Source organism: Pan paniscus, chromosome 2, assembly GCF_029289425.2.
Source record: "Pan paniscus chromosome 2, NHGRI_mPanPan1-v2.0_pri, whole genome shotgun sequence".
In the NCBI taxonomy this organism is placed as follows: Eukaryota; Metazoa; Chordata; class Mammalia; order Primates; family Hominidae; genus Pan; species Pan paniscus.
Genome location: NC_085926.1, coordinates 30,805,121 through 30,827,715, shown reverse-complemented (window position 1 = coordinate 30,827,715; position 22,595 = coordinate 30,805,121). Strand labels below are relative to the sequence as shown.

Here is a 22,595-nt window from a genome sequence, read left to right as displayed (position 1 = left end):
GCACCCATTTTAGATTAAGGAGCCGAGAGACTGGTTTGAAATTCTGATCTGCCTCTTCTTCATTGCGATCTTAGCCTTTGGATTTCAATTTCTTCATTTGTAAAGAGAGGGGATGGTAGATGTGTGGGCTGTAAGGTATCTTTCTAGCTCTAAAATTATGATTCCAAACAGCTGGAAAATGCAAAAAGCTACAATGCATAATTGCACGCTATAACTAAAGCAAATTTTCTCTGGATCTATCAGATACTTATTTGAGGGGGGTTGGAATAATATACTCCATTATTTTCTAGCAAAGGATTGGCTTTTTAAAAGAATTTTTGTAAGTCCTGCGGTTATTCAAAATACATATTTCCTTAAATCAAAGGTAACTTTAAAAATTCTACTTATCCCGGGTTAGAATGCTGAATTCAGCCAACTATGAACACTTGTTGAGCTTTTTAATTTTCTTTTTTAAAATTAATTTTTTTGTGTGAAACCAGCAGTTAATTAGTTTGATTCTAACCAAAGAGACAATTGCACATGGTGTTTTGGGAGCTTTCCTCTGGTAAGTGATAGTTTCAGATCCTCCTTGGCAGAAGAAATATTTTTTGACTTGCTGAACAAAAGGAAACAGCATTTGGGGGGATATACCCACACATAATTTTGTAGTTTAGATGATTTTATGCTTTCAAAGTGTTTATTTCAATCAAATCATATCACCTAGTAGAGTGTCTGTGATATGATTCAAAGTTTACATTAACTGAATACTAACATTTGTAAAAGCAACAGTAGTATAAAGTTTACTAGAGTTATAGCTTCTATTAGTATGCCAATGGCAATACTTGAGGTAGATTATCCGTGACTTGTTAACGGGATTTTAGCATTTGTATCTGTTCATATTTCAACTTATATCTTATTGATTTTTATAGACTTAGAAGCATAACAATACATTATATCCTAAAAGATAATATGAAGTGAGCATTTTTGTAACTGTGGAAATAAGGGGGAAAATCAAATACATCAGCAGTTCTACCTAAATATTGTACTCTCATAAAAGAAACATCACATATGGATTATATAGTTTATGTAGTTTGTATAAAATGGAGAAAAGTAAATAGTTTATGTAAAACAGTCACCACAGCAGCTTTTAAATTGGGAGTGACATTAAGAGATTTATGGGGCTTAGAGAAAATTGTGATTTATGAATGAAAAGCTCTTCAGGTTTTCTAAAAATTAAAGGTTGAGTCTTTGAAGAAAACATCTTTATAAGGGAATATAAACCACACCAAATTATCCTATTTGTGCATAGTATACATCTGGCAAATGCCTATAGTATTAGATTAAATTTGACACAAGCCTATCTGGCTTATTAAAGACATGTTTACCCATCCTTTAGTATTGTGAGTGTCAAATCAATAAAATGTTACTACAGGAACATGTAGCTTATCTTGAAGAAACTTCATATGCCATAGGTACTTTATTAAAGAAAATATTAACAAATTGCAATAATTGCTTTGACCTGTTTGAAATCTTCTAAAGAGTATTTTAAAGCTTCTTTCAAATATTAAAAAACTGATATTTATCTCTTTTTAAAAATAAAAAGACATTTACTTGTTCTTCTGGGTTTTCAGTAAAACCATGCTGCTCTGCATACATACCATGTTTTATTAATTCTAAGATGCACTTACTTAAAAAAATTTTAACTCTGAAGTTGATATTTTGATGTCAATTTTTATTAGTAGTACACAAAAAATGGGGATGCTTACATTTGATACTGTCTTCAATTTGGTAATATAATGCGTTTTTTAAACAGTCGAATAAGAAAAACTAGTTTTATTAGACTCTTGCACTCCAGTACTGTTCTCTTCCTTCATGAGGGCAATTGTTATGCTAGTTTCTGTCTGAGAACAAAACGTCGGGCTGGTCTAGCTCTTCTTTAAATCAGAGGTTGTAGCTGCTGGAAAGCCTCTCATTCCCAACAAAGCTTCCTATTCTCTCACCCATTCTTCATTCCAAGTCCCATAGAAGGCACAAACATATTTAAAATCATGGGCTTTAGAGGCTGCCAAATCTCAATTCCATTCTTGCCTTCACTTCCCTTTCAGGATTGGTTCTACTATTAATTTATTAACTAATTAAAGACAAATATATATAAAATGATATACTGTGGTGCCTCACATATAGTAATAGCTTAATAAATGACAGTCTTTATTGAGATGGAAAGCCAAACTCCATCATTTAGGTGATTGATTTGATAATTTCACAGTTTCTGGAGTTAGGAATTAGAGTGCAGCAAATTAAAGTAGGGCATTTACATCAGGGGTGTTTTTTTTTTTTTTTAAGGAATAAATTTATGAATGAGCTGTTCCTAACCCTGCCAAAGTACTTTGTGAAGTGGTAAACTAATGCCTTGGAAGGGTTCCTGTGATTTCAAAACTTAAATCCAGTTCACTAGAATTGGGAGATTATTTACCTTTTTGGAGAAGCAGTGGAGGCAGAGGCTAGCTCAGGGAGCATGAAGGAGTAGAAGTGTAGGGTATGAGGCAGGTGGAAAGGGTGAGCGAGCAAACAGGTGTGGCTGACTGGACTAATTAATCCTTCCTGTAGTTGTCACTGATAGGTTCTCAGAGAGGTTGGGGGATAAGAGAAGTGAGAAAAGTAGTTAATTTAGGATTTAGAATATGTAATGAAAGTCAAGAAAAATGTGATATGTAACTCATGTTAATATTTGCAAGGACCAAGTTCTCAAAATCCAGATCTGGAGATCCTCAGTTGTAGGCTGGGGATAAAATTTTCCTAGATGCTGAGGGCATTTGCCTTTGTGGCTCAGCCTGAGTCACACGTGGTCCATTGTGAATCCAAGTAAGGGAGGAAATGCAGCAGGAAGGGAATTTGACTGATAATGCCAAGTTACTAACTCTTTACCTGGGAATCTTTGGGATTTGAACACACAACACCCTTGAAACACATCAGAGCTCGCAGGCCTCTGGGGACCCCATGGAGTTGATGGAGACTCTAGTCCATGGGACAAGGCTGGTGCTAATATGAGGCCAGTGGGGTTGGCAGGGCTCAAATTTTAAGAAGCATTCACTCTTAGGGCCTTGCAAGAGTCCAGCTCTGAGATGAGTTCCTCCTTGAATTATGCACCCTGACTCACTCACTTCACCCTCGTCTCAGCTGTCAATGAAAGTTGTTTTTAAATGGGATTTAAGGCCACAAAGTTGCTTGTGCTGTACTTTCTTGTTATTGGCTACCAATGGGCCCAGATTTTGTAATACTCTGAGGATCGTAGAGATACTTCATTTTCTTTATCTTCCATATCTGTGGTGCATACAACCATGCCACTTCTTTCTACATGATATTAAGGTCTACCTATGCCTTTAAATTCCATAGCCAAAAATAGAAGTTGCTACATCCTAAGCAACTCCTGAACTTACCTATTGCCTAAAGCATCTCTGTCACCCTCATTCTACATGCTATACTCCCCAGTTTGGCCAAATTGTCACCTTCCTTAAGTAATGATGTTAACATGACAAGAGAATGGGCTTTCAATCTCAGATCTGATTTTTGTCATTGGCGAGACCTTGGACAATTTACCTGAACACCTCTGAACTTTATAAAAAGTGGAAGTGATCATAACTCCATTCCTAATGGAATACTGTAAGGTTTAAATAAACTTGGAAAGCATTTTCAATACAGCCCAAGCTAGTCCCTTCAAATTCTCTCAATACAGTTATCCTTTAATGTCCTACAAATTAAAATTTATGTCTGCACCATTTTCAAGAAGCATACTGACTTTTGTATTTCTTACATCAATTTTTCTCCCTTTGCTCCAGACCTGTTGACTATGGGATTTTATCTGAGCTCCCCTCTCCTTTGCTCACAAAATTTACTTCTCCAGTGGATAACTTCCTTTTGTCCCAAGCTTGCCCTCTCTCTCATTTGTAGATATTTCTGAAAGCCATTTAGCTAAAATGATCTAATTTTTCATTAACAGATATTTCCGCCTAGCTCATCCTAGTTGGCCTTCTATCTACCTTGTCAATAATATGCCTCGTTCATTATATAAAATGCTAGTCCTTAGCCCATGTCTCATCATACACTGAATAGCAAAATGTTAGCATTGTGAAGATGTTGTCTATGTTAGAGTCTAAGCTTCAAGAGGGCATGGACTTTGAACCTCTTCATCCACATATAGCTCAGTTGGTTAATATACCAATTTATGATGCGTGAATTTATAATTCTAAGGGTCAGTGAGGGCCCATCTGTTGTGATGAGGTTCTGGTTGCCTGAGTAGAGCCAGTGATCAGAATTTCCTGGGGTACAAATTAGTTAACATGACATAAAATGAAATATCAAATAATGCAGATTGAGGTCCTCACTGAGGGTTTTCTATGACAACCCACTGGTAAACAAATAACATTGAAATAACATTGTTTTGGTACTGTAAATATCTCAACAGGCTTCTTGGGGTGGCTCAGCTTTGATGTCGAGGAAGCACCGCAAGCTTCTGCATGGCATCCACAGGTAAATGTAGTTTCCTGGTGTACAGCCAACTTTTGTCAGGCAAAGGGATCTCTTTGGACTACGTGATATTTTGAAAATAGGAAAAAAAAACAAAGTAATTGTTTTCCTTAAATAAACAACAACAACAAAACCCTCCAAATTCCTTAAACCACTCAGATAAGGAGTTCTATAGAACAGTAAACTATGTATGAGTACTGAATGCAGATATTGATAATGATAGTATTCCATTGCCTGTAGAAACTAATTGAGTCCTCTCCCTACTCTGTCCCTTTGTTTAAACAATAGGGCTGACTCTGTGGCCTGGAACCCACACAAGATGCTGATGGCTGGGATCCAGTGCTGTGCTCTCCTTGTGAAAGACAAATCTGTAAGTTTTCCTCTTGTGGTCTTTGGGCTTCAAGGGGGTTAAGCCACTGTGCTTGCCAAGGGCTTCATTTTTGCTCATCTCTTGGTGACTTGGGCGAGGCGTAAATTGAAGGTCTTTGGGAAATGTTGATGGTCTCTACATGAAAGACAAATAAGCCTAGATAAAATATTTAGTGATTCTGCTCAGGTAATTTTGTGGATTTGATTTAGGTATTATATAATCTCATTAGTTACAGCAAAATGGTCTCTCTCTCACCCTCATTTGGATTATATTTCAAAACTCAGTTTTAAACATTGCCAAGATTTTTTTCTCCTTGATTAAGTCTGGGATTTAAGTTATCTTGAAACTTCTGCTCACTGAGAAAGTGGAACAGATGTGTGTCATACATTAAATTGAATACTTAATACGCTTAGCTAGGGCTTAACAGCCCGTTTATATGGGAAGACATTTGTTCAGGGCTGATCTTCGAACACTAATTTATTAGGGGATTGCTCATCCCAAGTGGTTGGTACTTAGCTTCTTTTGGAATGCTAGGGAGAGTTGGAAACTTGTCTGGATCACTGTGAGGCAAGTGGGAAAAAAGTTGAGGCTCCTCTTGGCCGGAGGTATAAACTCTGTGTTTTCCATGGGTTAAATAAGGATCCTTGTGGGAAGTGGCCCAGGCTGGGAAGTGCTACTTCATTCTTAGAAATGCCTCCTCAAGATCTGTGTTCAGCATGTGGGTGATCTTTCTCAGCCATCTGTTTACATTTTTTTCTTAGGGGACTCCCTTTGCCAATGTTAAAGTCATTTTCTGTTTTTAAGGAATTTTATTTGAAATGAAAACTATTTTTAAAACTTGAAACCTAGTCTTGCATGTGTAGCTATTTACAACTTTTTAAAGAAATTGTGATATTTATGTTAGTGCCCTGTGCGTTTTGACATGATCAAACAGACTGTCCAGCAGAAACTAGGAACAGGTTTTGCTTCTATAGAAATAGACACTACCAGAAATATGAATCAGTTCCTTAATGTTTTATTAGGTTGGATATAGTTGAATGTATTCAATACCATTTAATTTTCAATTTTAAGTTTCAAAATTGTGGTGTGACTATTTGTAACTAAAAGGTAGTTTAAGATTACCATATTGATTGTGAACCAAAGAACATAATCAACTTGCCCATAGGTACACATTTAGGATGGGACAGAGATAGGAATAAACCCAACTTTTCTTTTGGTCTAGGTATAAGAACAAAAATGTATCAAGCATCCTTTATGAGTGAGGTATTTTACATTTGCTTTCTACCTAAATCGGCCAATCTGAATGACAAACTTATCTGTTGGTGTGATACGCTAAGGAGTGGAGAACTTAGACTAAAAATTTTATGACTACTCTTAAATAATTTTCTAGCTTTCATACACTTTTCTTATTAACTGATATTTGAGTAATTTAGCCAACAACTGAATTACATTTCTGTACTTGAGGCAATTTAAATTTTTCTGGATCATATAACTCCTTAACAGGTTTTTTTTTTTAAGAATTCATTCCTGAATCTTAGTGACAATAACACCCATGTCTATTTTCATGGCATGAATTAAGAGGTTAGGGGAATTCTATTCACTGTGCAAAGAACTGAGCACTTTCAAAAAGTTGCCAATTTTTTTTTAATGAAAAGACCGTTTTCAATTTAAATGGAATAGGAAAGCTAAACCATGAGATATGGCAATCAGTTTAAGTTTTGTGTTGGCAGTTTTCTATCTCTTTTGTACCTGGTTTCTGCCTCTGTTACTCTCTTCCATATCATTAATTCATTCCATCAATCAGCATAAATGATCTGTGTAGGCTTGACACTGTGCGAGTCTAGGCTCTTATAGCGTTGAATCAGACAGACATATTCCCCAAAGTCAAAGAGCTTATAATCTCACAGGGAAGACAATGAACAAAATGCAGATATTTAATTTTTTAACTGCTGTTTTGATAAGTGCACTAACAAATGTCAGACTCTGTTGATTGTAAAAATCAACAGGCATTCCAGCCTCCTTCTCTTCTTGCCTATCTCCCAATATTCACCTAACTAGCCTCCCCTGCAGTTTCTATGACATAGTTATGTCTAATGTGATGTAGGGAAATGTGGTGAGGACCTTGAGAATAATTTTATACGAGAGCATTCTTCTCGCATTTGTCTACCTTGAATGCAGTTGCATTAGACATGATATATGGGTTGTTACCATAAGGCAATTACCCTAAATTAAAAAAATTAATATGCACAGAATGACAGAAACAAAGGGAAAGTCTTGGTTTGGGGTAATTTTGAAATGTTGCACCCCCAAAACGTGACTCCTTTCAGACTTTGCGATATCAAGTGGTTAAAATTAAATGTTCTTACTACTGAAACCATCTCCATTGGGTAATCTGTTAGTTGCAGCCAAATGCACCCTTGTCTAATACAGAGAAGAGTATAGTACTTCAGTAATACACAGCAGGTGATGTCTCAGGTGGAAGGAACATCATGTGAAAATTCTTTAAGAAAGGAATGCCCCTTTTAAAAAAATTATTTTAGAAACTGAAAAAAGCGTATTCTGGCTGAGGCATAGAGAATAATGTGAAGATTGACATAATATGAGACTAAAGGATTAAGCAGTGGGTAGATCATGAAGGGTCTTAGAGACCATTGTGATGATTTTAGACTTGATCTTTAGAACAATAGAAGAACTAAAAGTTATTGGAAAAAAATTTCATTTAGGACAATGAATTGGAGGGGAACAAGAATAGATGGAAGACTAAGAAAAAGGCTTGCAGTATCTATGCCAGAGTTGATGGCAAGAGAGATGGGAAAATGTGACATTCACTATACATTTTAGCTATCAATTAGACAGGGCTCAATTATCAATTATTATCAATTATCAATTATGGGAGATGAGAGAGAAGCAGGTGTCATGTAATCATCCTGATTACTGATACAGCAACTGAATGAATGATTCCATTTAGGAAGATGAAGATCACTGGAGGAAAGAGTTGAGAGTGAAACACCTTTTAGTGCTGCTCATACTAAATTTGAGGTTCTTAGGAGGTATATTCAAGTCAGGAAGTCACATAGGAAGTTGGCATATGGACCCAAATCTAAGAAAATAAGTCTGGACTGGTAAAGTCTATTACAGAATTGTTAACACATAGATGATATCTGAGGTCATAGGAATGGGTTAGATGCCTTGGGAGGATCTTTGGAATTAGAAGAAAATAAGGCCTAGAACTTAGCCCTGAAAAACTTTAGCATTTAGAGATTAGATAGAGGAGGAAGGATTCCCCATGAAGGCTGAGTCAGAATGGCCAGGGGGATGGTGGGAAGACCAGAAAGAGTGATGCTAACCAAACAGGGAAGAACATGTAGGAGAGAAAAAGTCATCTCTTTCCCTTACCCCAATTTGCAAGGTTCATGGCTGACTTCCCTATAACAAAAGACATTGACAAAAGAAAAGCATAACAAACTTATTTAACCAAAATTTTTTGTGAAACAAGAACCTTCAGAGATGAAGATCCAAAGGCCCAGGGAAAACTATATTTTTCTGGACAATCATGCAGAAGTATGGTCATAAGCTGGCAGGGGGGGACTTTGCAGGGCCTGTTTGTCCAGTCTTCTCGACTTCCAGGCATAGGGTAGGACCCCTCCAGAATGAGGGTCTTAACAGCCTCCTTTTAGGGGAGGTAGGTCAAATAATTATCTATGACCATGTTTCAGGGAAGAAAGGTGAGAGGAGATCAGAAAGTGACCTCCAAGGTGCCATATTTTGGATAACTGTGTTCTGAGCTATACAAAATGTGAGGCATGTGAATGACTTTCATCCTTCATGCAACAGCTTATTGTCACCCTCTTCTTTGAAGAGTCCCCAGACTTACCAAGATAAACTGGCACCTCCCCAGTGTTGTTTCTCAGACTGTTCCTCTCCTTTAAAGTGCTTATAGTTACTATTTGCATAATAGTGTGTATAATTACTATTTGTAATTATGATTTTTCATGTAATATTCTCTCCCACTAGAATGGAAGCTACATGAGGAGAAAGAATGTCATTATATTCACCACTGTGTTGTCAGTGCCTAGCAAGTATTCACTGAAAAGGGAAAAAAAAAACACTAATATCTATTTAAAAACTGAATGGTTGATTAAATACATTAATCATCCTCAGAAGTATCTGCCTTCATGTCAGCAGTAACTAAGAATTTGAATTTTTCCCTTACCCCAAATTATTCCTTTTGAAAACTCCAAGATACAATGATTAAAATTATAGTTGATTAGTTGATAAGCTCTATTGCCTAGGTCCTAACACAAGGCTTGTGTTAGGACAATAATTGATGAATAGTGATTTTAATTGGTTCTTCTTCTGTTGATGTAAAAGGATAACTCTAGTTTAAAAGAAAGTAAATTACTTAGTAAATATACTGCTGTTCATGGAAAAAACTAATTCCCCAATTTGTACCTACAAAGCCCTGACATCCACAATGCTGTTTTCCTGATTGACTGGTAGTTTTTGCATTTTTGATTTCCTGTGTTAGTAAATAGGACTGCTTCAGGAACAAAGCACAGCTGTTGCTCTCAAAGTTGTACTATCACTAACCCTCTTTGAATCACAGGAATAAAAAGAAAATCAGGGATTTAAAAAAAAAAACCTGTGATTATAAATAGGTTGACTTCAGAGGTAAATGTGGGATTTGCATGGCTGTTTTGGATCAAAGACAGTTTTGATGCTTTGATCTAAAATAAAAGGCAATATATTCTAAGAATCAGTTGCATAGATGGAGAAAAATGTCAGTATCAGATTTTTGATTTTTAGTGTTTAGGAGACAGATTTTTTAGTTTAAAAAAACTCAACAGGTATGAGAACATGAAACATGCTAATCAGATGGCCTTTTAAGTATAAATGATTCCTCTTTAGTATTCCTTTAGCATAAATCCCTATAGAAGTGGAAGAGAAATAGTTAGCTTTCATAATGCTTTTTAAATTCAGGTTTCCTAATCTTTCTTCAAAAGCATTTACATTCTCATTAGCAGAGTATGAGTATATATATGCATATGTGTGTGCATGCATACGTCTGTGTTCTAACCTTGACATCACAGGCATAGTTTTGTCAATTTGATAGGCAAGATATTTGTACGCTTAATGACATAGATGCAAACATTTTCCTTCTAATTTTATCTATTGACATTTTATACCTCCTTCTCAGGGAGCTTCTTTGGCTCAGTGTATTGACACACAATTGTAAATTACCTAGGTTTTAAATGTGAGGGCTTGGAGATAAGCTTGCAATGCTTTTCCTTTCCTTTCATCTTCATTCTAGAGGAGGCTTGGAATATAGACCCTCCCCCGCTCCCCCCCCCCTTTTATTTTTGGAGAAGGAGTAGCAGAAAAAAAGAAGAGTGGGATAATCATTCAACACATAGTTATTGAGGATGTGCTGAGCCACACAGTGCAATGTAAAGGGAAAAAAAAAAGGAGACTAATGTCATTTCCCAGTGTGGTCGCCAGGAAAAGACAGAATTTTTGCTGGAAAATATACCTGAGAAGCAGGTTACTTAGCCCCATTTTCATTTCTGTTCTGAATGATTGATGTTACAAATGACAATTATTACATGCCAGTTAAAAAGTGTGCAAGTAAAGAGGAAAAGGAAAGAAAGTACATTTTTCTTTTAAATCAGAGAAACTAGAACAAACCAAATCTGCTTTTGTGGGGATTTCTTTCCTAGCTCTTGCTTTTCCTTCATAGAGCTCCTGTGGAAATGCCATTAGATGGTTTGAAAATACTGAACAATCTGATCAAAGAAATTTTTTTCTCTCCCACCAGGGAACACTCACACTTTTTTGCACAGGTACATTATAAATTTCTTTAGAATGACAGCCTACCAGCTAATGTAGCAGAAAAAGGGGAAGGTAGGTGTTCAAAACTGATTAGAAAAGAGAAGCATTTGACTTGTAGGAGAGAGATCAATCTCTTGTGCTTCGTGCTGCCAAAATCATTCTCTGTGTCTGGGCTGTTCTTGCTTGAGCTCAGAAAATTCTTCCCAGACCTTTTGGCAAAGTTGAGAATCAAACAGAGAATTCATTCAATTCCTGATTGGTAAATACTCTTTTTAATTCTTGTATTTTTAAAATTATAATAAGCAACAGGTAATTTTCTTTCCACGAAGCTTTGTAGGTGCATCACATTAAAAAACATGATTTCATCAGTAATCACAAACACCTCTGTCATTTCTGCTTTGTTTCTCTATAAGTTAAAGGGATAATAACGTTAGAGCCTCATGTGTTCAGAATCCATTATCTATTTCTCCACCAAACAAACCAATAACATTTTTAGGATTTATTTGTTGGTATTACCATTGCCATTCATTTTAACAAGGGAATTTGCATTTTGCTTTAGATCCATGCCCCATACAGCTCAGTATATTGCTTCTATTGCTGACTGTGGCCCCAAGAGATGTGTTATGTAATTGTGATTGTACTATCTGATCTCAATCATCAGTTACCACCTAGTCATAAATGTGTACCGGTCCTAATGCAGGGCTTGAACTGGGCACCACAGGTCTTAGAATCATCTGTGTAGTACACTGGGAGCTACTTGAGGACAGAATGGGTCTCACTCACCACTATCACTCTACTACTGAGTATAAACCCAAGCCTCAGTTAATTCTCAATTAAAAAAATGTTTCCTGAAGTGACTAAATCTGTATCTATTTCCAATACCACCAAATGGCAATGTGTTTTAAATTTTTTACCCACAATGTGAAGTAGTATGTCCTTTATCATGCATCCTGATCTTTCAAGTCTCAAAGCATGACCCCTTCTTGCTTTGGAAAATACATAGGAATTTTTTTGAAGGGGTATGGAAATTGTTTGTCTTATCCATATGGCTTGATGTAGCCATTACCTTCTCTCATCCCATCCCATGTTGGCACTTTAAAAATCTTGACTCTGGGTTGTGCCAGCATTTGGCCTTTTATCTACATGCCTCAGAGACCAATAATAAATCAGTGACTCATGGTTTCCTTTTTCAGAAACCATATTGTCTTTCCCCTAGGAAGTTATTTTTGTTTTAGTATCTAATGATGCTGTCTTTTATTGGAGACTGGACAAGTAGAAGAGATACTTGCTTTTCTAAGGCTCCCTGGGTCCTCTCTTGACCCCTTTCTAATGAACAGAATGACATTCACAATCTGCCAGTTTGCTGGAAATGGCTGTTTATAATGTTGGATCCAGCATCTTGGCCAACGGTCTCCCAATTTCATCCCTGAGTTCCTTCAGAACTCTTGGGTGGCTGCCACCTGGTCTTACTGATTAAGCTACATTTATTTTGTCAGTTTGGCTTAGATGAGCTGGGGTTTTGCCCATTATTGGATTTTATATTTTCTGCCTATTTGTGCAGAACCCTGAGGGTGTAGAAATCTCCCTAATGCCCTTCCCAGGTAAAGAATTCACTCATCTTGGCAGTCAGCCTGTTTCAGTATGGAACTCCAACCTTTGCTTCTCTGCCAGTCATCACGGAGGACTTCAGATTTGCTAAAAAATAACCAGAAAGAAAAATATGAAATTCTGCCTTTGTGTCCTTCTGTCATCTTTAATTTGATAAAGACCAGCAGTTGAAAAATATCCCAGAGAGAGGATTCTATTTACACGCTCAATGTTTTCCATCTCAGCTTGAAACAAAACTGATTAGGGTCCCACAACACAAAGATTACATAAATTAAAATCTAAGAAAGGAAGAAACATAAGATTAAGGGAATAAAAGCAAGCCTGGAATGAATGTAATAGAAAAATTTATGCCATAATAAGCACGCTACGCCCGCTTCAGGTAGGCTAGAATTTGGTTTTACTATTTTTAATGGATTCCAAGTATCTGCCTTTTTTGCCTTTTATTTTATTATTAACTCATGGCAACAAGGCCTTCTATTTTTAAGTTCTGGGATACATGTGCTAAGCATGCAGATTTGTTATATAGGTATACATGTGCCACGGTGCTTTGCTGCACCTATCAACCCATCATGTAGGTTTTAAACCTTGCATGCATTAGGTATTTGTTGTAATGCTCTCCCTCCCCTTGTTCCCCACCTGAGGACAGGCCCTGGTGTGTGATATTCCCCTCCCCGTGTCCATGTGTTCTCATTGTTTATCTCCCACTTACTAGTGAGAACTTGCAGTGTTTGGTTTTCTGTTCCTGTGCAAGTTAAGGCCTTCTCTTTTATCGCTACTCTGATATGATAGTTGAAGCCCTTTTGAGTTCTTGGAATGAATCACTCTATTTGTTTTTCTTTGCAGAATTTTAGTTGTCATATTGGTTTCCAAGGAAGATATCTTAAAACATACCTGATAATTCTAATTAGGCTTTCTAGCTTTGTTGCTTCATGGCCAAAAGATTACAGGGAGTCAATTTTTTGCTGAATGTGTTGTTCCATAGTGATTCAAAGTGTTAATCCAAGTCCATGTGAATAAGTGTTCTAAATTTTGTAAGTAGCTCAGAAGTTGAAAATAGATTTTATATAGACTTTTAGTAATTGTATTTCAGCCCTAATTTGTACAGAAATTGTTGGTGGCATACAATAAATAATGATTTGGGCAGAAAAATAAAAACTCTAAAATAGCAAGCTTATTTTTTAAGTAGGGATCCCAATACCCACAGAAAAAATATCAGAAAATAAAAGTGGTACCCTGGTCTTGAATCTCCTGCTTCCAAGATGTGAAACTGCATATAATTCACAAGTACACACTCATGTGCATGTACCCTTGCACAGCAAACATACCTTTAGGTCATTATGATGCTGATTGAAAATCATAATTTAGAGGGTTTTGTTAATAGCAAAAGGAACTCAATGTCTTCCCTGGTAGTTCATTCTCTGGTAGGCTAGTTGGGAGTTTGAAAGTTGTTTGCTTTACTTTAAAATTAAAATTATGAAGCATAAGGTAGATATAAAAACATGCATAAAATAAATGAACAGCTTGATTTATTATAATGTGAACAGGTCATTCTCACACAGATTAAAATAAAGAACATAACCAGAAACCCAGAGATCTTCACGTGTTTCTTTCTGATACTGACTTTCTTGCTTGCTTGCTTTTATTAGTTTTGCTCTGTAGTTATAGCAAATAATATAATTTACTTTAGTTTTTGAATTTTATACGAATAGAATCATATAGTATGTATTTTCTTGTGCTTGGATTTTTGTTGTTGCTGAAGCTTATGTCTTTAAGATTTATCCATTGTGGCACAATCTGATTATTTTCATTCTTTTATACTATTCTATGTGAATATATCACAATTTCCTTATTCATTCTATTGTTGATGGGCATTTATTTCAAGGCTTTTATAAAAATTTGCTGAGTATTTTTGTGCACATATCTTTACTTCTTGTTTTATCTCTAAGGTTCCATCCGGAATAATTTTCCTTCCTCTTGAAGACCACATTTTGGAATTTTCTTGTGGGTCAAATGGTAGCATATTATGTTATTTTTGCTTCTTTAAAAATGTTTTTCATTTTTGCTGGTGTTAAGATTGTCGGTAATTTTCTTTCAATACTTTGGTGATATTTTTCTTTTTCTAATTAATTTTTTGTTCTCTTTTTCCCTTTTGTTGTTGTGTTAAAATATTTTCTATTTAACTGTCATTCCTTTAATGATAAAATGACTTTTTCCTCTGGCTTCTTTTAAAATTTTCAAGCTTTAAAAATATTTCTACTATTTAACAAGGATGTTCCAAATATGAATTTTATTTAGTTTTTCTTGCATGAGCTTTACTGGGTTTCTTGAATCTGTAGATTGATACGTTTTGTAATTATTATCCCTGCTTTCATTTCTCTCTCCTTTTCTGGCATGTCAATTAAATACATATTAAGACTTCTTCCTTTCTTTTCTTCTTACTCTCTATTTTGTATGTTCCTTAATTTTGTCTTTCCATGTTTCATGTGTAGTTTCTTCTGACCTATCTTGAAATTCTTTCTCTTCAGCTGTATCTAATCTGCTGCGAAAGCCATCTCGAGTTATTTTGTCTTTCTAGCTTTATAATTTCTAATGGATTCTTTTTACCTACATACTGTCATCTCTAGGTTATTGATGTTTTTAAGATTAGCTTTTATCTGCTTGAACACTGTAAGCATAGATTTACCATCTCTTCTGTTAACTTCAATATCTAGTTTCCCTTTGGTGTAATTACTATTTCTTGTGTCCATGATTCCTGGCTCTCATATTGCCTAGAGAGGTACCTTATAATCTTTGGTGGTTTACTTAATATCTTACTTGAAAATTTACCCTTAGGAATAATTTGAGACCTGAAGTGATCTTTCTTATAAAAATGGAATCTCTATTTTCATTTTTATGGGTATCTGAGGGAATTAGCAGATCAGGACCAATGCTTGACATTTTTCTGGATCTTCAGGGTATAGCCTGTACCTCCACTTCATGGTGGAGAACTTTGGGTCCCAAACAAGAAAAGGGATTTCTTTCTTGGCCTTAATAACAATGAATACTTTTGAATTTTGTTTCCTGAAGTCTTTAGGATATCTGCTAGTGAGAAGTGATAATACTCCAGGTCTCCACACTTGGTGGACACAGGACCTCAATCTTTGTTCCCTCCCTTCTCACCATTCTGGTTCTTGTCTTGGCTGTCCTCCCTGAGTCTGAAAGTGTCCTGGAGTAGGAACGTCTCTAGCTTACCTCCCTGAGTTCCCTTTCCCTCATTGTACCTCCCAGTAGTTTATATCCCTGTCTTGTGGAGGTCTGCTAGGCTTTTCATTAGATGGAGTTTTTATATTCTGTTCCAGGATTCTTGGCTGTATTCAGTGGGAAGGTCTTTAATTCATCCATTCCTTTATTAGAATTGATATGTGCCACGTTCTGGATTTTTAATAATTAGCAGCTGTTCAGTACTGCCACTGGAAATAAGCATTTGTTTATTCAGCCTTTCATTCAACCTGAAAATATGTAGAGACTACTGCGTATTCAGTGAATAAGACATGCTCCCTACCCTAAGTCAAAGGTTAATAACATTTTAAGCAAACATATACTATTATTTAGTTATGTAATGATTAAAAAGCAGGAGTTGGAGAATGTAAATAAAATGAGAACACTGCTGAAAAGGCTGGTCAAGAAACTTGCAGCAGAGGTGACTTATATCAGTTACTGGTATTTTCTTTCCATATTTTAAAAGTATTATATGATCACACTGTCAGAGTCAAGCATAATTAAGAACGTGAAAATTACTTGTAAAACACCAGCCAATATTAAATCATTTAAAATTTTCTTGAGATGCATATTAATATATATCTAGGCTGATAAGTATAGATTAATATATTTTGCTTATATAACCAGCATCTTGCTTTCTTTATCCACTTCTACCCCTTCTTATGATCTAAAAAACAGAGGCTCCTTGGGTTTAAAGAAGCTTGAGAATATTTCTTTAATCACGGTCATCATTACCACGAAAGCAGCTAATTCAGCACCTTCAGCCCAGCTCAGCAGTTTGCATTACATGAAAGTCCATATATGTTTTTAGCTTTCCTCCTATAACAAAATTTGCAACACCTCCTCCCTCATCTCAGTCCCCATCCAGACACCTCTTACAACAGTAGTTACTGAGGTGATCAGTGACTGCCAGAAACATGGGAAGCTAAACCTGTCTTCTTCAATTAGGAGATATTGGTATTTGGAAATATCATCCAACCATCTATTCTTGTTATGGAATTTTGTCATCTTTTTGTGACACATGTTAACTATTCATCTATAGAGAAAGTTTCCAAGTGATCCCAGACTTCCATATGAGCAAATTATCCCATTAGATGTACCAAATGAAACCCAATATTGTACAAAACCTGCATATCAACTACAGGAAATGTGGAATAGTCTAAAGTGAAAATAATTTGTAAAAAAACATAGCATTAGTGCATAAACTGGAGGAGAAAAGTAGAGGAATTTTAATTAAGGGTCAGAAGACTGGATAAGGCAAGAAGATAACTTGATATTCCATTTCTGAAATAATCCCATTCATTGAATCAAACAGCTGTTGTTTTGCCAAGTCCACCTTGCTGTAATCATTATAGCTTCAGAATATATTTCATCTAGTAGGGTAAGTCTATATTCACTGTTTTACAAAATGACTTATTATCATCTATTTATTCTTCCAGTTTTCAAAAACTTAAGTTTAAAAAACTTCCACTGGGGATTTTTTCTAAGGTTTATATTAAACCTGTGAATTAATTTGAGAAGACTTAACATCTTTGTATGATTTTAGCCTTCCAACCTAGTAATATTTATTCAGATCTTATTTCACACAAATATTCTTTTTAATTTTTTGTCATGATAAATTTCAAATATGTACAAAAGTAGAGATGAACTTCCACGAACCCATCACATGGTTTTAGTAGGGATCAATTCATGACCAGTTTCATATCTACTGCTTCCTCCTCTTCCCTATGTATAAAAAAAGAAAAAAAAAAGACACTCACACATTATATCAGTTTACTTGTAAGTATTTCAGTTTCAATGGCTTTTCATCTTTTTATTTTATTATTATTATACTTTAAGTTTTACGGTACATGTGCAATGTGCAGGTTAGTTACATATGTATACATGTGCCATGCTGGTGTGCTGCACCCATTAACTCGTCATTTAGCATTAGGTATATCTCCTAATGCTATCCCTCCCCCCACCCCCCACCCCACAACAGTCCCCAGAGTGTGATGTTCCCCTTCCTGTGTCCATGTGTTCTCATTGTTCAATTCCCACCTATGAGTGAGAACATGCGGTGTTTGGTTTTTTGTCCTTGCGATAGTTTACTGAGAATGATGATTCCCAATTTCATCCATGTTCCTACAAAGGACACAAACTCATCATTTTTTATGGCTGCATAGTATTCCATGGTGTATATGTGCCACATTTTCTTAATCCAGTCTATCATTGTTGGACATTTGGGTTGGTTCCAAGTCTTTGCTATTGTGAATAGTGCCTCAATAAACATACGTGTGCATGTGTCTTTATAGCAGCATGATTTATAATCCTTTGGGTATATACCCAGTAATGGGATGGCTGGGTCAAATGGTATTTCTAGTTCTAGATCCCTGAGGAATCGCCACACTGACTTCCACAATGGTTGAACTAGTTTACAGTCCCACCAACAGTGTAAAAGTGTTCCTATTTCTCCACATCCTCTCCAGCACCTGTTGTTTCCAATTTACAAGAAGAAAAACAACCCCATCAATGGCTTTTCTAATAGAGGATCCTGCATATGTTTTGCTAGGGTTATTTATACATTTTATATTTTATTTTTTAAACCTCCTAAACTGCTAAGGCTGATGTAAGAAAAACTTTTGAAATATTTACTTATATTTAACTATTTCACCAGATTGCTAATTGGTTCTGAGAGATTTTAAGTTATTCTCTTGCATTTCCAAGAATATGATTTTATCAGTATAAATTATCTTTTCATTCTAATATCTAAGCTTCATACTGGTTACAATTATAATAGACTGATAGAATTTTCAAAAATATGTTCAGTAAACATAAGACATTGTCTTTGTGATTTTATTGAAGTTGCCCTAAGTTATACATTCTTTATAAATCTTGAGAAATTATCTAGTATTGAGTTTTACCACATAGAATTACCTTATTTGATAATAGAAAGATATCAATTTACTCCTTAAACAAAATTAAATTTATGTTAACAGATTTTCTGTATTACTGATTAACCTCATTTTATTGCAGTAAACTATTCTAATATATTAGTGGATGATTTTTGCCTCCGTGTACATAATATAGATCTATTATTTGTTTTATCTTGGATAGTATTTTGAGTGCAGTTTTAAAACGTCTTTTTTTAAAAAAATAATTTCAATAACAGGCATCAGTTTTTAGAAATGTTCAGGAAATTATAAAACTCTTGCTCAGAAATTTTGGGGTAGATAATTATTTGTGTGTTCAGTTTTTACATTTTCATTGAACTATTAATTTTCTGCTCTAGTTGAGTCCATTACAATATTTTCTTAAATATATTTTGCTAAGATTTTCAAAGATCTTAGCATAATATATGCCATGTCCTTATTTTTATCTCATTTTTGTCTTGTATTCCTGCCTGAAATCTTAATTTTTAATTAAAATTTTTTTCCCTGATTACTTATCTTTTCTTTCCATGAGGAATCACTTTTTGCATTTATTTTTCATGTCCTTATTAAATTTATGTAATTAATATTCATTTTCTCCTGATTTATGTTTTTGTTCTGTAAGAATGCTATTTTACATTTGAGGGCAGTTTTGGCTCAGCTCCTTAAGTTCCATTTTGGAGTGTGCTCATCTAAATTACTTTCCAATTAATCTATAATAACCATGTTAGTTTACTCTGAGCAAAGGCTGACTTATAAAAGTGATTTTAACCTCCCAAGTGCTTAAGATGTGTTATGAAATTCTGGTTCTTTTTATTGTACTCAGATAATGATCAGAATGAAACCAGAGATAAAGAGTGACAAATTTTTATCTTTTACACTTCATAGTTATTCTTGGAAGGACATCTTATACAAAAAACCATTTTTAGTTCACACCCTCTTTCCCAAGTAGATAAACAGGCCTCAGAGTTGGGGAGGGAAGGGGACTCTCTGAAGATAAAGCAATTCTTAAGTATAAGTGTAAACCCATGGCACCAAGAAAGAATAGAACCTCCCTGTAAATGAAATGATAATAGGTTCTTTCCTCTCAGCTCAAATTCTAGGTGAAATTCAATGTGCGAAGCCTCCCCCCTCAATCTCCCATGTCAATATGGTCAAGCAGAAACTAGAGATGGCCTTTTATCTAGGCATAAGAGTGCCTGGGATAGCCCCCTGTGTTCCTGCAGGCTTCAGAATGGCTGGTATGGAGGATCATCCAAAAGTGACTGAACATGAAACAAGACACAATGAAGCCTGGAAATAGGGGCATGAAGCAAGAAGCAGGCCTCAAGTGATCTGACATTCAGAGGCCATAGCAGATATTCAGGTATCAGCAGCAAGGTGGGAAGACCATCTTGGGATGAGCTAAGGGTGGAGGCTCAACACACGACTGCAGTGACCAAATTGGACAAGCAAATTTCACACCTCAGTATAGGGTTGCCAGATTCAGTAAATAAAAACACAGGAGGCTCAGTTAAATTTGATTTTCATTAAACAATATTTTAGTGTAAGGATATCTCAAATGTTACATAGGACATACTTATATTAATGGCTTTTATAAATTTATAATGTGTTTGAAATTCAAATTTAATGAGGTATTTTGTATTTTAACTGGCAACTCTTCTCAGCAGCATTTGAGAAATTCACAATAACATGAAATAGAGAACAAGGGGAGGAAGAAATTATTCTCAGGAAAAAAAAAATCTTAATCAACCATGTTTTATTTCTGAATGGTCTGACTAGTCAATTTGAGTTTTTCTGAAAGTGACCAGACTAAATATTATGCATTAGAAGTAATGGTGGCTCCAAATCAGAAACGTTTTAAAGAAAAATAAAGTTCCCTTTTTATACATCCAAAGTGATATAATTTTAAAACTTCTAACAATTATATTTGCTTTTAAGTTCTCATGACAGGTAAAATATGGCACCTCCACAGTATAATGTTTACATCTCTGCCCAAGAGACCAGCAAAGCTAAATTAGAATCTCTCAGTGTTAATTCCACATTTCTAGTCTTCTTAGCCTCTGGTCCAATTGGTAGGGCAGCGGGATGGAGCAAGGGTTCATTATGCCCATCTCTATGGATGAGAGGGGAAGTAAGGGGTCATTGTGAACTGGACAAGGAGGCTAAATTGTGTCTACAATGAATATCTTCCATGTCTTGCTGTGACAATTTACTAGCGGATTGCCGAATTTTAAATGTAGTCCAGAAACTAAAAAAACAAGAATTGTATCTTCCCTATCTCCAGTTCCATAGCAGTTATCAGAAAGAAGTTCACCACTTCCCTTTTGTAAGGCTACTGTCTTCCCAGTACATTTCATTATGCCCTTGTCATAAAGTAGCACATGTGACTATTATATGTCCTTTTGATCTTACCTTGAAATAGTATTCTTCTGTTTTATTATCAGTCTTAGACAGCACCATAGTGCGGATTAAGCCCTCGACATCCAGTTATAGAAATACTGGTGCATTCATTTATAGCACTGTCAGAATCTTTGTGCCATTTCAATATTCAACTTGCCAGAGAGGTAGTGAAATGCAATGAAATACATAGCTGTTTTCAGAGCTAGTGTGAACCAGAAATTTATATGTAATAAGGAAAAGATTGTTTTCTGCCTGTGAGGTAGCAACATCAAGCATTAGAGGATTAGCCACTCTAATAGATTTCATTTCCCAATTTTGAAAGATATAGGGCCCCTGCACTTAAAAAGTTCAACTGAAATCTAAAAGGAAAATCTCTAGGGAAGTAGAGTTCTTCAAATGTCTTCTTTGTTTAAAAAGCTTGTGATTGAGGAAATGACTTACCCATGATTGGTGGCAAGGTTAATTTCACGGAGCTGGAATCTTAAGTATATTCCAGAATCTGATATTGGATTTACAATATAACAATAAAATTAGTATGAACTCATGGAGTTTAACACTCCCTGTATAGGGATTTATTTTTCTCAATGCCTCTATAGCTTTAGACAATTTTGAGAAAGGTTGTCACTTACATTCAGGACATTTATCATAATTATTTAGAACCAAAAACAGACACGCATGCCAGGCTAACGAGACTAGAGAGAAGACATTGTCTCTCATCATTGTAATGGGTTCATGGATTTTGTAAGGCAGGGGAGAAGGCAAATGTCTATGGTTTATTTTAGGTCACTGGGGTATGGGCCCATGGTGACTTTTTAGAGGGTATGCTGAGCAGTGATAGGCTTGGGTACTATATAAGTGATTGGATATGGGACAGGAATAGGGTGTGGTACTCTTCACCCTAAGATGCTATAAAATACAGTTATCCCCTGATTTCTGACAAACACTGAACTGTCAGAAATTAATATGTGGGCCAGGTGTGGTAGCTCATGCCTATAATCCCAGCACTTTGGGAGGCTGAGGCAGGTGGATTACCTGAGGTCAGGAGTTCAAGACCAGTCTGGCCAACGTGGTGAAATCCTGTCTCTACCAAAAACACAAAAAGTAGCCAGGGATGGTGGCATGCACCTGTAGTCCCAGCTACTTGGGAGGCTGCAGCAGGAGAATTGCTTGAAACTGGGAGGCGGAGGTTGCAGTGAGCCAAGATAGCGCCAATGCACTCCAGCCTGGGTGACAGAGTAAGACTGTCTCAAAAAAAAAAAAAAAAAAAAACAAAAAAAACAAATTAAGAATATATGATCTTGGAGAGAGCAAAGTCAGATCTGGACAATGACATGTGCCAGGTGTCTGGGACTGGGGAACGATATGCTGGGAGATGAGGCTTGGAAGCAATTTCAGATTACATATGGAGGGATTTAAACATCACATTAAGAATGCATTTATTTTCCTACAGCCAAGTTGTTCCTTCTGTGTGGAAAACCAGAAACTCTTCTTTGCCCACTTGAGTCCTAAGTCCTACTGTTTCTCTCATGAAACACAGCTCAAGCCTCAACTCTTCCAGGGGGCCCCCTTCTGCTTTTCCAGGATGCATTAGGGGTCTCCTCTCTAGCCAAGCATTTGTTCAGTACATATTGCAAATTCCTCTAATGGTGGAGCCATTAGCCTCTCATCTATACTGAAATACAGGCTCCCTTACCTGTTCTCATGTCCAGTGCAGG

General features: G+C 35.9%; 1 protein-coding gene across 1 annotated transcript in view; it reads left to right on the top strand.

The window, feature by feature from the left end:
* The window catches only part of GADL1 (glutamate decarboxylase like 1), a 168,959-nt gene that overhangs the window by 56,360 nt on the left and 90,004 nt on the right, over positions 1-22,595 (top strand). Inside the window, exons 10-11 of the mRNA XM_008951617.3 lie at positions 4,442-4,506; positions 4,792-4,873. Coding sequence (XP_008949865.1) covers positions 4,442-4,506; positions 4,792-4,873 — 147 coding nt within the window. The remainder of the gene's footprint in view (positions 1-4,441; positions 4,507-4,791; positions 4,874-22,595) is intronic.